This window comes from Schistocerca serialis, chromosome 8 (genome assembly GCF_023864345.2).
Source record: "Schistocerca serialis cubense isolate TAMUIC-IGC-003099 chromosome 8, iqSchSeri2.2, whole genome shotgun sequence".
In the NCBI taxonomy this organism is placed as follows: Eukaryota; Metazoa; Arthropoda; class Insecta; order Orthoptera; family Acrididae; genus Schistocerca; species Schistocerca serialis.
In genome coordinates, this window is record NC_064645.1 from 365,759,187 (window position 1) to 365,781,888 (window position 22,702).

Below are 22,702 nucleotides of genomic sequence, written 5' to 3' on the forward strand. Positions count from 1 at the left end.
CAGTTGCTCAAAGGGGAGTACATTATTCAGCAACAAAAATCTTTGACCATTTGCCCAACAACATAAAGTGTCTGGCACGTAGCAGATCAAGATTTAAATCTAGCTTAAAACCATTTCTTTTGGATAACTGCTATTCCATGGACGAGTTTCTCCTCTAAATGTAGTTTCATGTGAAGAACTAAAAATTTCAATAATATTAATATTAGCACTATGTATATTTATATATGTCTGCTTGTGTCTGTGTGTATTTATAAATGTCTGCTTGTGTCTGTGTATGTGCGGATGGATATGTGTGTGTGTGCGAGTATATACCTGTCCTTTTTTCCCCCTAAGGTAAGTCTTTCCGCTCCCGGGATTGGAATGACTCCTTACCCTCTCCCTTAAAACCCACATCCTTTCGCCTTTTTGTCTTTCCCTCTCCTTCCCTCTTTCCTGATGCAGCAACCGTTTGAGTTTGTTGCTGGTCATTCCCACATAGAAAGCGTCACAGTGTAGGCAGGTCAATTGGTAAATCGCGTGGGTGCTTTCACACGTGGCTCTGCCTTTGATCGTGTACACCTTCCGGGTTACCGGACTGGAGTAGGCGGTGGTGGGAGGGTGCATGGGACAGGTTTTACACCGGAGGTGTTTACAAGGGTAGGAGCCAGAGGGTAGGGAAGGCGGTTTGGGGATTTCATAGGGATGAACCAAGAGGTTACGCAGGTTAGGTGCACGGTGGAAAGACACTCTTGGTGGAGTGGGGAGGATTTCATGAAGGATGGATCTCATTTTGGGGCAGGATTTGAGGAAGTCGTATCCCTGCTGGAGAGCCACATTCAGAGTCTGATCCAGTCCCGGGAAGTATCCTGTCACAAGTGGGGCACTTTTGGGGTTCTTCTGTGAGAGGTTCTGGGTTTGAGGGGATGAGGAAGTGGCTCTGGTTATTTGCTTCTGTACCAGGTCGGGAGGGTAGTTGCGGGATGCGAAAGCTGTTTTCAGGTTGTTGGTGTAATGATTCAGGGATTCAGGACTGGAGCAGATTCGTTTGCCACGAAGGCCTAGGCTGTAGGGAAGGGACCGTTTGATATGGAATGGGTGGCAGCTGTCATATGGAGGTACTGTTGCTTGTTGGTGGGTTTGATGTGGACGGATGTGTGAAGCTGGCCATTGGACAGATGGAGGTCAACTCCGCAAACATGCCTTCACCCTAGCCAGATTACACTCCCACATTTTGTTTACTCAGGCTTGTCTGACATTTTGCATTACCCCCCAAGGCATCACACTTAAAGTTCCCATCTCTGGCTGTAATCCTTCTTTCCATCAGTCCCTATACGAGTTCCAAACTGCACAATCCATAGCACTCACCCGCCTAATCCTTCACCTACACATCGACTCAGCCAATGAAAACACCCGTCACCTCCTATCCCTAATCAATGTCCTCGATCTTTCCTCTCCCACATCCACACCGGCTGTTCAGAGCATCCTCCTACAGGCCAACCGCAAATTAGAACAGCATGCCACCCTCCACCTCAAGAAACTATCCAATCTCCTGGTTTCCCACCTCCGGAAAGGCAACTCACTCACCCTCCACAACCTTTCCAACAAACCTCAACCTCTTCTCATTGCACACAGACCCAGTCTCTCCCATCTACTCAATCTCCCACTTCCAGCTCCACTCCCCCCAACACCTCAAAATTCTAGTCAACACAATCTGGAACCACAACACCCCAATTCAGTAGTTAACCTTTCCTCCAAACCTCTCTCCCATTCCGAAACCTCTGTCCTATCCAAAGGCCTCACCTTCAGCCCCACTCCCAGATTCAACCAAACTGCCCTTGTCAAAGATTTACTGACCTACACTCATAGTCTCTGCTGGAAATATCACTTTGCCACGAAGAAAAATAATCCTGATCCCATTCCTAATGATCCAACTCCCCAAGACACTATCCAAATTGAACCCTGCCTGGAACAGTTCTGTTCTCCATCACAGCGGGACCCCCCACCTCTTCCTCAAAATCACCCTCTCCAAACCTTCCAGGAATTTCTCACTTCCAGCCTTGCCTCTCAATCTTTCTTGAAAAACCTTAATCCTGCTCCCAACATCACCACAGCCGAAGCGCAGGCTATCCATGATCTGAAAGCTGACCGATCCATCATCATTCTTCCCGCCGGCAAGGGTTCCATGACCGTGGTACTTGATCGTCGGGAGTGTGTGGCTGAGGGACTGCGTCAGCTTTCAGACAACACTACATACAAAGTTTGCCAAGGTAATCCCATTCCTGATGTCCACGCGGAGCTTCAAGGAATCCTCAGAACCTTAGGCCCCCTACAAAACCTATCACCTGACTCCATCAACCTCCTGACCCCACTGACACCTCGCACTCCTACCTTCTACCTACTTCCTAAAATTCACAAACCCAAACATCCCGGCCGCCCCATTGTAGCTGGTTACCAAGCCCCCACAGAACGTATCTCTACCTAGGAAGATCAACACCTTCAACCCTTTACATGCAGTCTCCCATCCTTCATCAAAGACACCAACAACTTTCTCGAACGCCTGGAATCCTTACCCAGTCTGTTACCCCCGGAAACCATCCTTGTAACCATTGATGCCACTTCCCTATAAAGAAATATCCCGCACGTCCAAGGCCTCTCTGCAATGGAGCACTTCCTTTCACGCCGATCACCTGCCACCCTACCTAAAAGCTCTTTCCTCATCACCTTAGCCAGCTTCATCCTGACTCACAACTTCTTCACTTTTGAAGACCAGACATACCAACAATTAAAGGAAACAGCCATGGGTACCAGGATGGCCCCCTCGTATGCCAACCTACTTATGGGTCGCTTAGAGGAAGCCTTCTTGGTTACCCAGGCCTGCCAACCCAAAGTTTGGTATAGATTTATTGATGACATCTTCATGATCTGGACTCACAGTGAAGAAGAACTCCAGAATTTCCTCTCCAACCTCAACTCCTTTGGTTCCATCAGATTCACCTGGTCCTACTCCAAATCCCATGCCACTTACCTTGACGTTGTCGTCCATCTGTCCAATGGCCAGCTTCACACATCCATCCACATCAAACCCACCAACAAGCAACAGTACCTCCATTATGACAGCTGCCACCCATTCCATATCAAACGGTACCTTCCCTAAAGCCTAGGCCTTCATGGCAAACAAATCTGCTCCAGTCCTGAATCCCTGAACCATTACACCAACAACCTGAAAACAGCTTTCGCATCCCGCAACTACCCTCCCAACCTGGTACAGAAGCAAATAACCAGAGCCACTTCCTCATCCCCTCAAACCCAGAACCTCTCACAGAAGAACCCCAAAAGTGCCCCACTTGTGACAGGATACTTCCCGGGACTGGATCAGACTCTGAATGTGGCTCTCCAGCAGGGATACAACTTCCTCAGATCCTGCCCCGAAATAAGATCCATCCTTCATGAAATCCTCCCCATTCCACCAAGAGTGTCTTTCCGCCGTCCACCTAACCTGCGTAACCTCTTGGTTCATCCCTATGAAATCCCCAACCGCCTTCCCTACCCTCTGGCTCCTACCCTTGTAACTGCCCCCGGTGTAAAACCTGTCCCATGCATCCTCCCACCACCACCTACTCCCGTCCGGTAACCCGGAAGGTGTACACAATCAAAGGCAGAGCCACATGTGAAAGCACCCATGTGATTTACCAACTGACCTGCCTACACTGTGACACTTTCTATGTGGCAATGACCAGCAACAAACTGTCCATTCCCATGAATGGACACAGGCAGACAGTGTTTGTTGGTAATGAGGATCACCCTGTGGCTAAACATGCCTTGGTGCACGGCCAGCACATCTTGGCACAGTGTTACACCGTCCGGGTTATCTGGATACTTCCCACAACACCAACCTATCCGAACTCCGGGGATGGGAACTTGCCCTTCAATATATTCTCTCTTCCTGTTATCCACCAGGCCTCAGTCTCCGCTAATTTCAAGTTGCCGCCACTCATACCTCACCTGTCATTCAACAACATCTTTGCCTCTGCACTTCCGCCTCGACTGACATCTCTGCCCAAACTCTTAGCCTTTACAAATGTCTGCTTGTGTCTGTATATGTGTGGATGGATATGTGTGTGTGTGCGAGTGTATACCTGTCCTTTTTCCCCCTATGGTAAGTCTTTCCGCAGGCTGGCAGATGACGTTCACTGGGCATTCGCCACACCCACACCCTACTGTCGGATTGCCACATTGTGTACCGTGATTGGTCACTCTACACTACATTTTTCCACTATTTAATCATCCAATGTTTACACTCCTTACACCAAGCAATGCATCATTTGGCATTTACTGGCATGATGTGTGGTTTGTGAGCAGCCGCTCGACCATGAAATCCAAGTTTTCTCACCATCCGCCTAACTGTCATAGTACTTGCAGTGGATCCTGATGCAGTTTGGAATTCCTGTATGATGATCTGGTTAGATGTCTGCCTACTACACGTTACGTCCCTCTTCAACTGTCAGCAGTCTCTGTCAGTCAACAGACAAGGTCGGCCTGTACACTTTCGTGTTGTGCATGTCCCTTCACATTTCCGCTTCACTGTCACATTGAAAAGAGTGGGCCTAGGGATGTTTAGGAGTGCAGAAATCTCGTGTACAGACATATCACCCAAGTGACACCCAATCACCTGAACACGTTCAAAGTCTGTGAGTTCCACGGAGCACCCCATTCTGCTGTCTCACGATGTCTAATGACTACTGAGGTCACAAATATGGAGTACCTGGCTGTAGGTGGCAGCACAATGCAGCTGATATGAAAAAAATATGTTTTAGGGAGTGTCCAGATACTTTTGATGGCATATTGTATATATTTTACTAAGCAAGAAACATTTCTTTGTTTATTCCCAATAGTTGTCACAAAAATGTGAAGTGTCCGTTGGATGATGAAAACAGACATTTTCCATACACCAGGCACATCTGATAAAAGAAAAAATAATGCATTCAGACGCTTCACAGTTATTACTATATGTATTGAGACAGAACTGGAACGGGAAATGATCGTAGCTGTTATTCTGCTTGTTTTACTGTGTAGTAACCCGTACTTGATGAAATTCATAAAATGTGGTGTGACAGATTGACATTGTAGAATGACTGAAGTTTAAGATTACTTTTCTTCAGATAGACCTAAAATGACAAACAGCTGTCAGAAATTAACTGAAAAATGCCTTCCAATGTTGAAAATTTTTTTTAGTGCGAGGCTGAATCACACTACTAGCCTAGGTGAAATCCGAATTATATTAACAGTAAAGACAAATGTGTCATTATATCCAAACCAACAGTCCAACAAAAGAATTGAATTATTCTCACCGAATGTTAGGAAGGCATTTAGGATGTAACAATGAGGATTTTTCTCTCCCATTTTTTCAGATTTTGCTGCATCAATTACAAAACATTTGTAGGTAAACAGTCCTTTCTGTTTAAATTTTTGGCCCTAATTTGCCTTCATGTTCCTGAAAACAGAGATAAACTTTCAGAAACAGTAATCTACTGATACTAGCATTGTTGTATGTGGATGTGACGCAGCATTCACTGACTGCGCAAGGAAATCTGTCTTTTTTCACTCAAAGTGATGAAATTCATTTTCCAGGAAACCTGACTCATTGGCTTTATACACAGCTTTTATGGAATAACAAGAAGCTTCATCTTTACATCAGCTATGAATTTCTCTATAACATCATTAACAACATCTCCTCAACATGTTTACTTGAGGTAAACTTTGTAATTTTACAACTTCCTTTCCTCTGTTTAACTTGGCTGAAGAGGTCTGGAAATCAATAATGTTCATCTCACTTGCAATTCAGAGTGCCCAGTTTCGTATATCTCCATAGGTAATGGTGCATTTATTCTCATAAGCAGTTTAAAATCTTTCAAGTAGTTTTCCTTTTGCACTTTTGCAAGTTTCATTTTGGTGCGTGTTTCATACTTTCTTCCATTTATACCGTTCATTGTCAGATTTTACGAAACAAAACTGGCTTTGCACTTCCTTAAGTTTAAGCATTATTTCCCTCCTTTGTTAAACCAAAAAATGCATAGCCGTTTCTTTGTCACTGAAAGCTATTACTGAAGGTGTTTTCTTTGAGCTTGGAAGTTCCACTGTTTCTGTTCTGGAGTTTAATTAGCACAGTGACCATTGTCTGATCCACAGCCCAGGTAATTGTCAAAGTTATTTCCTGTTTGTTCTAGTGTTACCACAATTTCTGAAGAAATGTTGACATTATTGAAGTGAACGTCCAAGAAATTAACTAATAAATAACACATTTGTGAGTCTTCAGGAGAAGGTGATTTCGCTTGCATACCAAATTCTTCATATTTTGTCTTTGCAAAGTTGGAAAAAAATTAACTGTATTCTACACATTTGTGAGTCTTCAGGAGAAGGTGATTTCGATTGCATACCAAATTCTTCATATTTTGTCTTTGCAAAGTTGGAAAAAAATTAACTGTATTCTACATTACTGTGAAATTCTGGAACCTGCACAAAGACAGATGCTACTAGCAAGCATATGCCAAGAAATCACAAAGAAAATGAATTCAGTTTTATATCCATTGTTAACACACAGCGACACCACATAGGAAACTGCTAATTATTATGGAAATTAAAAGAGTTTATATATTACAATCATGTTGTGCCATATTATCTGTTTACTGATGTGCTGCCAATCAAGGAAATGTACCTAATGTGTTGCACATGTACTGTCTGCTACAGCTATGACAGGGGTGTGCATAACTCCAGCTGCCTGATGAACTAAGATTTTGGCAAATTTCAACATTAAAAATTTGCAGTGTGTCTTAGCAGCTATAATTTTGACGTAGTATTTCTTTCGGTGTATTCTTCCTGTATAAAAAAATTCCGGGCTGGTTTCAACACATCTCAGATTGGACAGTTCTCTTTTTAGAGCCAGAATACAAAATATCAACCAGGTACTAGATGTACACCTTAATATTTACTACTATGAGAACCCAGTAATCAATAACAGTAAAATTTCGCACAATGGCCAGGTGCATCTAAATACAAGGATTCTGTTGGGAGACTGTGTAGACATTAAAAATAAAAAGAGTGAACTATTTCACCTACTGCAAGAGGCGTCAATTTAATTGGTTAAAGTCGTAGCTGTTGAACGGGTACTAGAATACGGTGTGATCTTAGCAACTACTCATATTGTAATGCTTATGGACTCACTCTCTGCAGTGCAAACACTATCCTCAATTGGAAAGTACAAAGGGAGTTGTTATTTACCATACTAAGTAGCTGCAGCTGTATCAGCGATGCACAACACCAGTAAGGGGGTATAATTAGGGTGGATCAAGGGCCATGCTGGGATTATTGGTAATGAGAAAGCTGACCAGTTGGTTAAGGATGCAGTGATGATTAGCATGCAAGAGCAAGGCATCCCAGTAAATGATCTCATTGCAGTAGTTAGAGACATCACCAAAAATGACTGGAACAGGGCACAGGAGTCCAAAGATCTGCACAAGGGCACCGGGTACAAGCAAATCCACCTGCACCTGCTAAAGACACAATGATATACTGAAAATTAGTTTCCAAAATGCAACAGTACAGGCATTAAGTAATGAGTGAGTTTGTGAGGATCATTGCCAGGTTGAAATTTAACCAAGGCTGCCACTGACAACAGCTTTACAGACCCCACCTGGTACCATTGCCGTACTCAAATTGGGGAGCTCCAGGACGTTAATCACATCTTCTTCAGCCACCCATGAGACATAAGAGGAACTGACTGGCTGATTACAGAGCTGGTCCGTGTGCATCAAGCAGTTCCTCCTCGTGTGTTAATTGTTGTGTTTACAAAGAATGTAGACATTTAAAAATTAGTTATTAAATGTTAAGTTGGAATTAAATTGTAACTGTTAAGGTTAAGCATGTGTTTTTTTTCACAGTGTTTGAAGGCTAGAGGTCAATATTCATGTTAATAGATGTTAAATTTTATGTTTATCTTTCACAGGCTCATCTTCCTGTAATCAACCTTCAACAATAAAGCATAGCCACCCATAACTAGATATTCAAAACAGCAGAGAAACCAGAATTTGTCTATCCATTCAGAAAAACTACCAATAAAGTATTGTTCTGTTGAAGAGATCTAGGTCAGAATTTAGAGTTTATGGGCAAATATTGTTAAGATGTTTATCAAACTGCATGTGTACAAAAAATATTCCTTTAGTTGCAATATTTTCAACTTAGTGTTGAATGTCTGTTTAATTGATTAACAGAACTGTATGGGGTTTTCTAGAACTTTTTTGATTTTTTTGGTTAACAATAGTAAAAAGATTCATGTATTGTAGCAGTTTCTGAAATTTCCTTTGTAGTTATGCTAAAGAAAAAACTCGCTACAACTCATGCAAAGTAAATAAGAGACATATCTGTAAGTCTAATTTGCCATTATTTTTACTGGGATTTTTTGTGAGCTTATTGTTAAACACTTAAGAGTAACTAACAATTTTTGTTATATTGTTGCTTATTTTATTTGACTATTGTTAACTATTAATCTTCATACCATTCATGTTGATAACAATTATTACTTTAAGAAAATTCATGAAACATTTAATTGGAAGTAGTCTGTTGTTGATGATACAGAATGAATATAGTATTTTATTTGTTTATAAAATGCACTGGCTACTAGTATAGCTACTAGTTGGTGAAAAACATCTTCCATTGATGTAAGTATAAATATATGGTTCTTCATGGTTTTGTAATTAATTGTAAACTATGTATACATGTTCCTATAAAATCAGCAAAAGAAAAATGCAAGAAGGATTTTTCAAATATCTTTCACCTATCTGTATGTCACAAATTTACACTAATTGTCTACAAACTTCCAATTCATATTCACACTCCAACTATAATTAGACAATATTGAAAATTCACATCACAATTATACTGTTGAGGGACTGAAAACAGGTTTATTAATACATTATAGAATTTAAACATGGGCTTCAAATATGAGAAATTTGAATGCAAAATTAATGTACAAACAATGATGTTTGGCAACTGCTGACCTGCAGATGAATGGTGAGTGGCCACATATGCACTAGTTAAAGATTAGTTAATTGTACTATCTTTTGAGCTTTTGCTTGTTTTTCTCTAAATACAACTATCCATACAATGCTCTTGCTCAGAGCTGTTGCATCACTGAATATTGATGAACTGTTGTGTAGGCAGATAGATAAAACAGAGGAAAAAGGTGTCAGAAAGGTGAGGAGGGATAGACTTGGAGATAAGGAAGGACTGGGGAATTTTTGGAAGATGTGGAGAGGTAGGCAGGTTGCACTCACTGGTAGGGGAGGGGAGGGGGCGGGGGGGGGGGGGGAGGGAGCTGAGGATGTGAAGAGTGTGTGTGTGTGTGTGAGAGAGAGAGAGAGAGAGACAAAAGAGAAAAAGGAATGTACAGTGTCAGGACTGAAAAGAGTTATGTGAGGAACCACTATCAGGGCAAAAGGAGAAGGCAAGGGCATAGGAAGAGGATGGTGGGAACTAAAAGAGGCTTAAGTCATATGGATTGAACTTCGCTGAATATTATCCAATTGCATACTGGTGTTTAATATTGTGGTGATTAAACCGGACTAAATTTCAATTTTAGCAGTTCAGTGCAGTTGTGGTGTTAACTGAACTTTTATAAGGCCAACATTTGGTTAATATATGAGGAACTGAATTAATGAATAAACCCTAATTTATTAAAATACTGGGATTTTGCACAGTAGTCTACAATTCTTTAATTAGTTTCATCTAGGACATTTTATTTCGTTGGAGAACGTATGGCCAGTACTTACCTTCAGGAGACAATATTCCCATACTGGCAACACCGCATTTAAAAGTGGCCTCAACATACAGTAATCTAGTGTCGCACACCCTCCGACTAACTGTTTTTGCCCCCTCTATCCTGTCCCTCCTCACAGTTCACCTTCTCTCAACCTCATTGTGTGCTGCTCCCTGTTGGTACATCCACTGGTCTTTTCCCCTTCTCTGCTCCTCTCCTCTCCATTCCCCATTTCTTCCCTCTCTTCCTCTCCCCCCCCCCCCCCCCCCCCCCACAGACTCTCGATGCTTCTCCCCCCAACCATACCCTGCTAACCATCCCCCCCCCCCCCCACTCTGTATTGTTGCTCCCATTCACTGTGTTTCTGTTGCAGCCTGTCTGGAGTTGTCAGAGATAGTGGTCGTGTGTGTGTGTGTGTGTGTGTGTGTGTGTGTGTGTGTGTGTGTGTGTGAGTGGTGGTAGGTGTGTGTGCTTGTGTGAATGTGTGTGCATTTCTCTTTTCTGTAGAAGGCTTTGGCCAAAAGCTAATACGTATGTTATGGTGAGCAGCAATCTGTCCTTTTCATAATATTGTTGACATTCCAACCTGGATCTTCCATTGTTTATGAGTGGACAGACTATTTTTTGTTTTCGGAACTAGTTCTGAAAGCTAGGCGTAAGGTTTTAGCTACCAGCGGTCCTAGAATTTTTTCTTCTGCAGGTAATTGTTGGCCAACCATGATCTCTCTTGTAATTTAATAGTTTTCACAAGTGATTTTTTTCTTTAACAAAACTTTATTTCCTTATATTGATGCAAGTGAACTCTGATTATTTATTATTTGTGCGTGTGGGTTAGGTCGCAGCAATCTAGTTTCTTAGTACTACTTTTTGCAAGGGGCGTGCTCGTCCTAGACAAGTGGACATAACCATAAATACTTTTGGAGTCTCACACTTCGCCCACTGTCACTAACACATCTTTAGACTCTGGTTTTGCTCTACATAGATGGTTGACTCACAGTTCTACATTTACATCAACATACATTCTCTGCAAGCATGGCAGAGGGTACCCTGTGCTACTATTAGTCCATCCATTTCATGTTGAAACTGGAGCAAGGGAAAAACAGCAGTCTACCCGCTTGCATATGAGCCCTAATTTCTCTTATCATGTTGTCATGATCCTTTGGTGATAAGTCAATTGGTGGCAGTACCATAATTCTGCAGACTGTCAGAAATACCCTGTCAATAGTGATTTGCAAAAATAACATCTTCTGCCCTCCAGGGATTACTATTTGAGTTCACAAAGCACTTCTGTAATACTTACGTGTAGATTGAACCTACCAGTAAAAAATGTGGCAGCAAATGTGTGAACTGCTTCAGTGTCTTCCTTTGGTCCAGCCAGGTTGGGATCCCAGACATCTGAGCCATACTCAAGAATGGGTTGCGTGAATGTTCTGTACGCTGTCTCCTTTATAGATAAGTTACACTTTCCCAAGAATTCCCTGAAAAAACTGAACTCAACCATTTGCCTTCCCTACTACTAGCCATACATGCTCGCTCATTTCACTTCCTTTTACAGCATCATGCCTAGATATTTAATAGCTGTGACTGTGTCAAGCAGCACGCAACTTATACTATATTTGATCACTACAGGATTATTTTTCCTACTCATCTTCATTAACTTAAATTTTTCCACATTTAGAGTAAGCTGCCATTCATCACACCAAATAGAAGTTCTATCCAAGTATTCATGTATTCTCAAGTCACTCAAATACAACACTTGCCTGTAGCCTACAGCTCCATCAGAAAACACCCACAGATTGCTGGTCAGCTGATCCATCAGATTTTTTATGTGTATAGATGAGAAGGAGCACTCGTCACCTGCAGTGTGGCACCAGGTCACTTTCTGGAAATCCAGGAATATGAAATCTCTTGTTTTGTGCGAGGAAAGAGCAAACTATGTTTTGCATGTGTGATGCTTTCTAAATCCTTGTTGATTGTGGATATAAGCTCTCCTACCTCAAGGAAATTTATTATATTCGAACATAGAATATGCTCCATAATCCTACAGCTAACCAACATTAAGGAAATTGGTCTGTTATTTTGTGGATCTATTCTTTTAGTCTTCTTGTACATGAGAGTCACCTGTGTTTTTGTGGGTGAGAGATTCATGATAAAGCATATCCCATATAAGATCACGCAGTTTGCACTGTCAGGCCAACATCATAAAGTATGCAGTCAAGATTGTACTGCACAGTTGACCAGTTGGAGTAGGTCAGTGCGACTGCAAGCAGAACTGAAACAGTGCAAGCAGAGCAGCTGGCCGCAAATGCAGTGAGAATGACACAGGCACGTTGGCAGTGGCGCCAGCAGCAAGCATCGACTTCACCACTCCGTGAGCTCATAACATTTTAGACACACTAGTCACCAGAACAAATGATGACTACGTAAATGTATTATAAATCCTAATTGTATTCCAGAGCACTTACCAATTATGAAGAGAGTGGAAAGTGTCTCTGAGCATGAGCAGCATGAAATTGGAAAGTAAGGCAAACTGCCTGTTGTTGAAGACGGAAAGCAGAGTTGATAATCAGCTATTTTTGTTTATTAAGTCAGTTTAAAGTCTCTCAGTGCAAGAGCATCTTGGATATAAGTATAGGAACTATTGCTAAAATATTTGGGACAATAAATTATCAAATTATGAAAATTGATGACAAATTAATGTTCAAGAAGGAAGAAGAAGTGATCCACAAAAATACCATCCAAACTCATTGTCATCCTTTTGTTGTAGAATCTTAGAATATTTTCTTAGCACATACGTTATGGGGAATCTTGAGCATAATGACTTGTCCATTCCAACCAGCATGGATTCCAAAAACATTGATTGTGTAAAAACCCTGTACATCCTTTTGTCGTACTGTAACTCGAAAGCCACAGATCAAAGCTGTCAGATGGTTGCAGTATTTCTTGACCTTCAAAAAATCCTTTGACTCAGTGCCACACCAATATTTACTGGCAAAAGTATGATTATATTAGGTATCAAACAAAATTCATTACGATTGTGGATTTCCATGTAGATAGTAGAATGCAATGTTACCTTGTATGGAGAGTCATTGGCAGAAGTAGAAGTTATTTCAGACATGTCCCAGGCAGATGTGGTGGGATCCTTCTTGTTCATGTTGTATATTAATGACTTAGCTAACAATGTTAATGGTAACCTCAGACTTTTTGCAGATTATGCGCTTATATATATATAATGAAGTACAGTCTGAAAAAAGCTGCACAAATATTCAGTCATATATGGACAAGATTTGAAACTGATATAAAATATGGCAATTTGATTTGAGTATAGAGAAATGTAAAATTATTTACCTTCCAAAATGTGGAAAAGTATTATTCTGTGACTGCAATGTCTGTGAATTATAGTTGTAATCACTCAAGTAATAAAATAACCAGATGTAGCAATTTGTTGTGGATAGGAAATCGTAGATAAATGGAACAATCACATAATAGATAAGACAGATAATAGACAGTGATTCATTGGCAATATTCTGGCGAAACGCAGTCAGTCTACCAGAAGGACTATTTACAAATCAGAACTTTGCAGTGGATTAAAACTGTGCTGCAGATGGTACTCAAATCCAGAACCTATGCTATCTGTGGATAAACGCTGTATTGACTGACCTATCCCAGATAAGATGCAACTAGACAGCTCAGTTGGGAGAACATTTGCCTGTGAAAGGCAAAGGTTCTGAGTTCAAGTTATGATGAGGCACTAACTTTATTCTGCCAGAAAGTTTTTAATTGGTACACTCTTCACTGCAGAGTGAAAATTCATGCTGCTTACAAATCACATGTGTGTTCCATCTTGGAATATTTCTCAAATGTGTGGGACCTAAAGCAAATGGGACCAACGGGAAATTGCATAAGTATGATGAAAGGCAGCACAATTGGTATGTTTCACTCACAGGAGGGCATCACAGAAATGTCGAAATAAGAATGCTGAAAATTAGATGGATAGATCACATAACTAATGAGGAGGTATTGAACAGAATTGGGGAGAAGAGGAGTGTGTGGCACAACTTGACTAGAAGAAGGGATCAGGTGATAGGATATGTTCTGAGGGATCACCAATTTAGCACTGGAGGGAAGCATGGAGGGTAAAAATCATAGAGGGAGACCAAGAGATGAATACAATAAGCAGATTCAGAAGGATGTAGGTTGCAGTAGGTACTGGGAGATGAAGAAGCTTGCACAGGATAGAGTAGCATGGAGAGCTGCATCAAACCAGTCTCAGACTGAAGACCACAACAACATATAACAAAAGTACACTGGCGTAGGTATGGACCTGCAATGATGGAGAAACTAAATGGTAACTTAAGGCAGACAGGTTTATAATGAGAGGTGGGATACACTCAGAGAGGAAGCAGTTGTAACTGGCATTAGCTTTTGTGATAGACGTAGGAACCACTAGAATAAAAACAAAGACTGAAAGAGTTTAGCAGAAAGAATGTGTAAGCAATTTTGTTGAGTAAGCTAATAGACGATGAGGAACATATGGGTTATAGGGGGAATGTAGAGTCATGCAGATGTGAAACTGCATAATAAAGAAGCTGGTTGTGTTGAGAGAACTGATGCATGGCTTTTGGCTGTAACAAAAATATGGATACAATAGGATGCCCATGGGTTTAAGAAACACTCCTATCATATTTCATTAGCTCATGAATTCTGCCTTGATAGGGTTTCAAGACACAACATGAAGTTTCAAATTGGCAACTTCTGTTATCATGTTACCTATTAAAGTCATGTGGTGTCAGCTGTTGTTCCAAAACCATATCTGAATAAAGAGTGCTTTGGTACAAAATAGTCATTAAATGGTACTTAAATAAAATTGTTAGAGGTCTGATTGGACAAATCACACACAACAAAACAAGAGGAAAAAAGACAGGTATTCTGAATTTTGTATGAAAGACTTGCAGAATATTACTGGGAAGACTGGAGAAAGAAACTGTAGCTTATTTTTGATCAACAATGAACAGAAATAGCAACTCAGTCACCAGGGAGTAGTAAAAGCCACACCGAGCAATTTCCACAGCACAAGAGAGACAATAGTTGAAATGAGAAAGTAATTAAAAGTCAAATGACCAGCACAAAAGCAAACACTTGAAGGTGTATGAAAAAGTCACTACAAGACACTTTGAAGGAGATTAATAAATAATGACCAATTAGTTCAGTTTGTCGATATATTAAGTGACCTGGAGAAGGAGCATGGTATCGTAGTCTGCCATTTTAGAAACTTAATCAAGTAAAGCAGTGTAATTTATTAAGTATTTGGCTTTAATCCGGGATGATGTGAAATGTAAGTAATTCCTCATTCTCTCTCATAAAACAGCTATCATATTTTCAGAGTTGTTGAGTTTGATGTGGTCCTATCGGATAATAAAGTAAATTATGTCCTCAGTGTATGGTTAGTGAAAAACAAATAATTTAACAAGGTACTGACAGAATTGGAGCTGTAAGGGCGGGTCACGAGTCGTGCTTGGGTAGCTCAGTCAGTAGAGCACTTGCCCGCGAAAGGCAAAGATCCCGAGTTCGAGTCTCGGTCCGGCACACAGTTTTAACCTGCAAGGAATTTTCAATAAATTTAATCTTTACAAGTTACTACCCTTTTCAATGGGAGTAGGTGCTAGACAATTGTTTTAAATATAAAAACTAAATTTCAAATTTTGTAAGAAACTTCTGTTTTGTTATCCAATACTATCAAGTATGTGAGGGAGAATTCTGCAGCCATTTATAGCTGTACCTTTATATTGTTTCATAAAATTCAGTGTTCTGAATGAGAGTTTGTTGTATTCCTTTCCAGATTAAAAGATCAAACATTCTGTGCTAATATTCTATGAATGAAATTGAATGTGTATGTGAAGACACCGCCTACAGTTGTTTCTCCACAAATGGGTGTATCACATACAGGCAAAGCTGACAGGGAGAAAGTGTAGCACATGTGCTATTTTATTGGACTGAGCAGGGTGCAGAAGATTTTGGTGAGAAATTTTTTCTACGAAGCACATTTCTACTATTCATAACGCACATTAACCACATGGCCAGGATGGCATCTTGAGAAATGTAGACCCTGGACATTTGAGGCTACAGGTTTCCTTATTTTTCAGTTCAAAACTTCCAGTGTCTAGCCAAGGCTCAGCAATCATAAAGGATGTGGTAGTAAACCCTTAGGATATAACAGTCAGATAAGTGACATCTGTAAGTTGCATATTATTAATATGTCAAGCTGTGGCATGAATTCACTGTGGATGACACCTTTTCTGCCCCCCCCCCCCCCCCCCCCCAAAAAAAAAAAAAAAAAAGAATTGCTTTGATTCACAATTTCCTCATCCTTGATTTTAGGTTATAGTCTTAGGTGGAGATTTCAATTTACGAGACATAGACTGGGACACTCAGATGTTTAGGACGGGTGGTAGGGACAGAGCATTGAGTGACATTGTACTGAGTGCACTATCCGAAAATTACCTCGAGCAATTAAACAGAGAACCGACTCGTGGAGATAACATCTTGGACCTACTGATAACAAACAGACCCGAACTTTTCGACTCTGTAAGCGCAGAACAGGGAATCAGTGATCATGAGGCCGTTGCAGCATCCCTGAATATGGAAGTACATAGGAATATAAAAGAAGGGAGGATGGTTTATCTGTTTAGCAAGAGTAATAGGCAGATTTCAGACTACCTAGCAGATCAAAACAAAAATTTCTGTTCCTACACTGACAATGTTGAGTGTGTATGGAAAAAGTTCAAGGCAATCGTAAAATGTGTTTTAGACAGGTATGTGCTAAGTAAAACCGTGAGGGACGTGAAAAACCCACCGTGGTTCAACAACAAAGTTAGGAAACCACTGCGAAAGCAAATAGAGCTTCACTGCAAATTTAAATGCAGCCAAAACCTCCCGGACAAACAGAAGCTAAACGATGTCAAAGTTAGCGTAAGGAGGGCACAGGTCATCCCCGTTTTCAAGAAGGAACGTCGAACAGATGTGCAGAACTATAGACCTACATCTCTAACATCTATCTGTTGTAGAATTTTGGATCACGTATTACGTTCGAGTATAAGGTAGATGCCGTGTTTCTTGACTTCTGCAAGGCGTTCGATACAGTTCCACACAGTCGTTTACTGAATAAAGTAAGAGCATATGGACTATCAGACCAATTGTGTGATTTGATTGAAGAGTTCCTAGATAACAGAACGCAGCATGTCATTCTCAATGGAGAGAAGTCTTCCGAAGTAAGAGTGATTTCAGGTGTGCCGCAGGGGAGTGTCGTAGGACCGTTGCTATTCACAATATACGTAAATGACCTTGTGGATGACATCGGAAGTTCACTGAGGCTTTTTGCAGATGATGCTGTGGTATATCGAGAGGTTGTAACAATGGAAAATTGTACTGAAATGCAGGAGGATCTGCAGCGAATTGACGCATGGTGCAGGGAATGGCAATTGAATCTCAATATAGACAAGTGTAATGTGCTGCAAATACATAGAAAGAAAAATCCCTTATCATTTAGCTACAGTATAGCAGGTCAGCAACTGGAAGCAGTTAATTCCATAAATTATCTGGGAGTACGCATTAGGAGTGATTTAAAATGGAATGATCATATAAAGTTGATCGTCGGTAAAGTAGATGCCAGACTGAGATTCATTGGAAGAATCCTAAGGAAATGCAATCTGAAAACAAAGGAAGTAGGTTACAGTACGCTTGTTCGCCCACTGCTTGAATACTGCTCAGCAGTGTGGGATCTGTATCAGATAGGGTTGATACAAGAGATAAAGAAGATCCAACGGAGAGCAGCGCGCTTCGTTACAGGATCATTTAGTAATCGTGAAAGCATTACGGAGATGATAGATCAAATCCAGTGGAAGACTCTGCAGGAGAGACACTCAGTAGCTCGGTACGGGCTTTTGTTGAAGTTTCGAGAACATACCTTCACCGAGGAGTCAAGCAGTATATTGCTCCCTCCTATGTATATCTCGCGAAGAGACCATGAGGATAAAATCAGAGAGATTAGAGCCCACACAGAGGCATACCGACAATCCTTCTTTCCACGAACAATACGAGACTGGAATAGAAGGGAGAACCGATAGAGGTACTCAAGGTACCCTCTGCCACACACCGTCAGGTGGCTTGCGGAGTATGGATGTAGATGCAGATGTAGAGGGCTATGCGTGAAGTGTTCAGTGAATTCGAAAGTAAAATTCTATGTACCGACTTGATAGAAAATCCTAGGAAGTTCTGGTCACACGCGTAAAGCTGTGAAATACTAAACACCTTTTTCCAAAGCTGTTTCACAGAGGAAGACCGCACTGCAGTTCCTTCTCTAAATCCTCGCACGTACGAAAAAATGGCTGACATCGAAAGAAGGGTCCAAGGAATAGAAAAGCAACTGAAATCACTCAACAGAGGAAAGTCCAATGGACCTGACGGGATACCAATTCGATTCTACACAGAGTACGCGAAAGAACTTGCCCCCCTTCTAACAGCCTTGTACCGCAAGTCTCTAGAGGAACGGAAGGTTCCAAATGATTGGAAAAGAGCACAGGTACTTCAGTTTTCAAGAAGGGTCATCGAGCAGATGCACAAAACTATAGGCCTATATCTCTGACATCTATCTGTTGTAGAATTTTAGAACATGTTTTTTGCTCGCGTATAATGTCCTTTCTGGAAACCCAGAATCTACTCTGTAGGAATCAACATGGATTCCGGAAACAGCGATCGTATGAGACCCAACTCGCTTTATTTGTTCATGAGACACCGGAAGGCGTTCGATACAGTTGCGCCCTGTCGCCTGATAAAGTAAGAGCCTACAGAATATCAGACCAGCTGTGTGGCTGGATTGAAGAGTTCTTAACAAACAGAACACAGCATGTTGTTCTCAATGGAGAGACGTCTACAGGCGTTTAAGTAACGTCTGGCGAGCCACAGAGGAGTGTTATGGGACCATTTCTTTTCACAATATATGTAAATGACCTAGTAGATAGTGTCGGAAGTTCCATGCGGCTTTTCGCGGATGATGCTGTAGTATACAGAGAAGTTGCAGCATTAGAAAATTGCAGCGAAATGCAGGAAGATCTGCAGCGGATATTACTTCATTACTATATCTTCGTCGTTTACCAGCCATAGCTGGACAGACTGCGTCACAAATACAATGTTTATCAACTAACATTTATACAACACCATATACAAAATGTATATTACAAATAAAAGAAAATATTTTTGCAGTGCACAAAAATGCATAGAACATAGAGAAAATGAAATATAACTAAACAGGAAAGTAAAACTTCATAGCAGCAAAAGAAAATACCATAAAGCAAAATGTTTACAAAACCATGTAGATCATACACACAAAGTTTCGTTTTGGCGAAATATCTACTTTAAGTAAAACACAAAATTAAATGTGCAGTCAACTGAGAACATAAAAAGAAGATTAAATTTAGGCAAAATTATATATAAAACACAACAATATTTATTATTTTGCCCTTTCACTAGAACCACTGTTGAAAAACTATTCCAAGGAATATAGTAGATGTTGTTTCAAGTCCTGTGTAATTTTTTTTCCGAAATAATTCAGGTGGCAGGTGTTTCACTTCTGGAGGCAGTTGACTGTACATTTTTAGGGCGACTGTTGGAAAGCTGTCTTTTGTACTTGATAGGCGACACCTTGGCACTTCAATGTTCCTCTTATAGCGAGTGTTATGATTATGTATTTCTTGTCTCATGCTAAAATTCCTTTGATTTTCTTTTATATAAATGAGGCAGAAAAACACATGATGTCTAAAAACAGTCATTATGCCTAGCCTGGTGAAAATAGGCTTACAGTGGTCCAGTCTTTTGCTAGAGGATATGATCCTGATGGCTTTTTTTTGTAATAGCAACACATCTTTGCAGCCTGAGGAGTGTCCCCACAACAACAGTCCATAGCTAATGTGGCTGTGGAAGAGTGCATGGTAGACTATCATGAGAAACTGGTCAGTTATTACCCTCTTCAGCTTCCTCAGGAGGTATATCACACGAGAAAGTTTGGTGCATACATATGCAGTGTGATCATTCCTGGAGAGTTTGCTGTTAATCTTGAAGCCCAGTAGTCTGACAGTCTCCATGTTTTCTTGCTCTTCAATGTTGGTTAGACTGCATATCAAATGTTGGGTTTTTTCTTCATTGATCTTCATTTTATTTATGATGAACCATTCTTTTATTTCTTCAAACCTCAAATTTGATGCACCTAGAGCTTCTGCGGCTGTATGTCCTTTGGCAATAAGGGTAGTGTCATCTGCAAACTGCAACATTTGACTATTACAGCTCATATCATTGAAATATGAGGAATAGGAGAGGTCCTAAGACTGATCCTTGGGGCACTCCATGTTCCAGTTTTTGTTCAAGAGAAGTTGCTCCGTGCACTGATACTACCTGCTTTCGGTTTTCCAAATAAGATTGGAGTGTTGATAGAACAACACCTCCAACACCATAGCATATTAGCTTGGCTATTAGTGTTGTGTGTGAGATGCAGTCAAAGGCTTTGCTGAGGTCACAGAGTGTCAGTGCCACACTCTTTCTCTCTCTTCAAAACTCTGTCGAATCGTTTTTAATAAATCCAGTGTGGCTGTCGCAGTTGATCTCCCTTTGCGGAATCCGTGCTGTGTGTTTTTGAACAAGTTGTTTTCCTCAAAGTAATTCAGTACCTGGCAGTGCATCACAGACTCAGTAAGTTTGGCTAGTACTGGTACCACTGAGATTGGTCTGAAGCTGGACACCTCGCATGGATCCCCCTTCTTATATATTGGTACTGTGCGCGCTAGTTCAAGGAAATCTGGGAAGACACCAGAAGATAGACATTTGTTTATTGCTATGGCTAGTGGCTAATTCTGCAATAATTTTCTTTAGCAGTGTGCAGGACATGTCATAGATGTCTACACTTTCTGAGTGTTTGTAGGAGTTCACAATTTTTATCATGTCTTCAGGGTGTACTTCCTTCCAGTTTTGAATACTGCAACTGTCTGCATTTCTTATGTTTGCAGTCGGATGTAGGTCAGAGTGTGGAATTTCACTCACTGTCTTTTCCACTATTCTGACAAAATATTCATTGAAGTCATCAGGGCTACATGAATTTAAGCAGGAGGTAGTCTGAATTTAAGCAGGAGGTAGTCTTCTTTCTGTTCTCATTTACAAGATTCCAGGCAGCTTTACAAGGATTTTGGGCCTCTTTAATGTATGTATCATTATATTTCTTTTTTGCTTCCTCTACTGCCTTCCTATAAGCTTTTTTGGCTTTTAGGTAGTTGTGGTGATGCAATTCTTTAGCTGGAATGCCTACAGCTGATTTCATTCGGTCCTGGCACTTTGTTACAATACACTTCAATTTATTGAGCTCGGGTGTGTACCATTGTTTCACATCGATAACTTTCTGCCTGCCTTGTGATTTGTCCACAGGATTCTTCACTGGTCTTACCGGAAACATGTCATCAAATATTGCTTTTAAGGTTTGGAACAGACATAAGAAAGAATCGCTGCCTGCTAACTCTGCAATTTTCTGCTGCCAGTTTACACAAGACAGAGCTGCTTTGAGATCATTTAGTCTCTCTTCTTTAACAAATCTTCTTTTGAATGTGTACTTTGAACGCCATGTGCTTATCTGCAGTTTGCTTCTCATACTGGTTTCCATTACTAGCGCACAGTGATCTGCTATCATAGGTTCAACTACACTTGAGTTTAGACGCTTAACATGGACAAATGTAATGTATTGCAAATAGATAGAAAGAAGGATCCTTTATTGTATGATTATATGATAGCGGAACAAACACTGGTAGCAGTTACTTCTGTAAAATATCTGGGAGTATGCGTATGGAACGATTTGAAGTGGAATGATCATATAAAATTAATTGTTGGTAAGGCGGGTGCCAGGATGAGATTCATTGGGAAAGTCCTTAGAAAATGTAGTCCATCAACAAAGGAAGTGGCTTACAAAACACTCGTTCGACCTATACTTGAGTATTGCTCATCAGTATGGGATCCGTACCAGGTCGGGTTGACAGAGGAGATAGAGAAGATCCAAAGAAGAGCGGCGCGTTTCGTCACAGGGTTATTTGGAAAGCGTGATAGCGTTACGGAGATGTTTAGCAAACTCAAGTGGCAGACTCTGCAAGAGAGGCGCTCTGAATCGTGGTGTAGCTTGCTGTCCACGTTTCGAGAGGGTGCGTTTCTGGATGAGGCATCGAATATATTGTTTCCCCCTCTTATACCTCCCGAGGAGATCACGAATGTAAAATTAGAGAGATTCGAGCGCGCACGGAGGCTTTCCGGCAGTCGTTCTTCCCAGAAACCATACGCGACTGGAACAGGAAAGGGAGGTAATGACAGTTGCAGGTAAAGTGCCCTCCGCCACACACCGTTGGGTGGCTTGCGGAGTATAAATGCAGATGTAGATGCTTTGGACAAGGAGAACTCCTTGATGTGACACGCATAGCTCAGACACTTTGTTTTGGTATCATACTCAGAAATCCATGTCTCGTCCCCTGTGATCTCTCTGTTCAAAAATTCTAGATCTGTTTTGTATTGTTCCTGCAAGTCTGGCACTTCAACAAACGCTGCTCCTTCATCTCACTTGTCAGGACTTTTGCCATCATTTTCACGCAGATTTTCCTCATATGAAGATCTTCAGTTAAAATGTGGTAAACAATTGTTTCAGGTATTCCACACTCCTCTGCAATCATATGAACACGTAATCTTTGGTCCTTGTCTACAGCTTGTCACACTTTTTGCACTGAATCGTCTGTTTCTGATATTGACGGGCGTGCCGAGCAGTCATCATTGTTGATGGATTTCTGACCTCTCGGAACCTTGTGTGCCACATGAAAGTTTGGCTTTGTTTCATCGTACCATCAC

The 22,702-nt window shown here is 41.0% G+C and overlaps 1 protein-coding gene across 1 annotated transcript in view; it reads left to right on the forward strand.

Moving 5' to 3' along the window:
* The window catches only part of LOC126417020 (cohesin subunit SA-2-like), a 486,856-nt gene extending 478,402 nt beyond the window's left edge, over positions 1-8,454 (forward strand). The window contains exon 17 of the mRNA XM_050084909.1: positions 7,979-8,454. Coding sequence (XP_049940866.1) covers positions 7,979-7,994 — 16 coding nt within the window. The 3' untranslated portion in view covers positions 7,995-8,454. The remainder of the gene's footprint in view (positions 1-7,978) is intronic.
* The last annotated feature ends 14,248 nt before the right edge of the window (positions 8,455-22,702 follow it).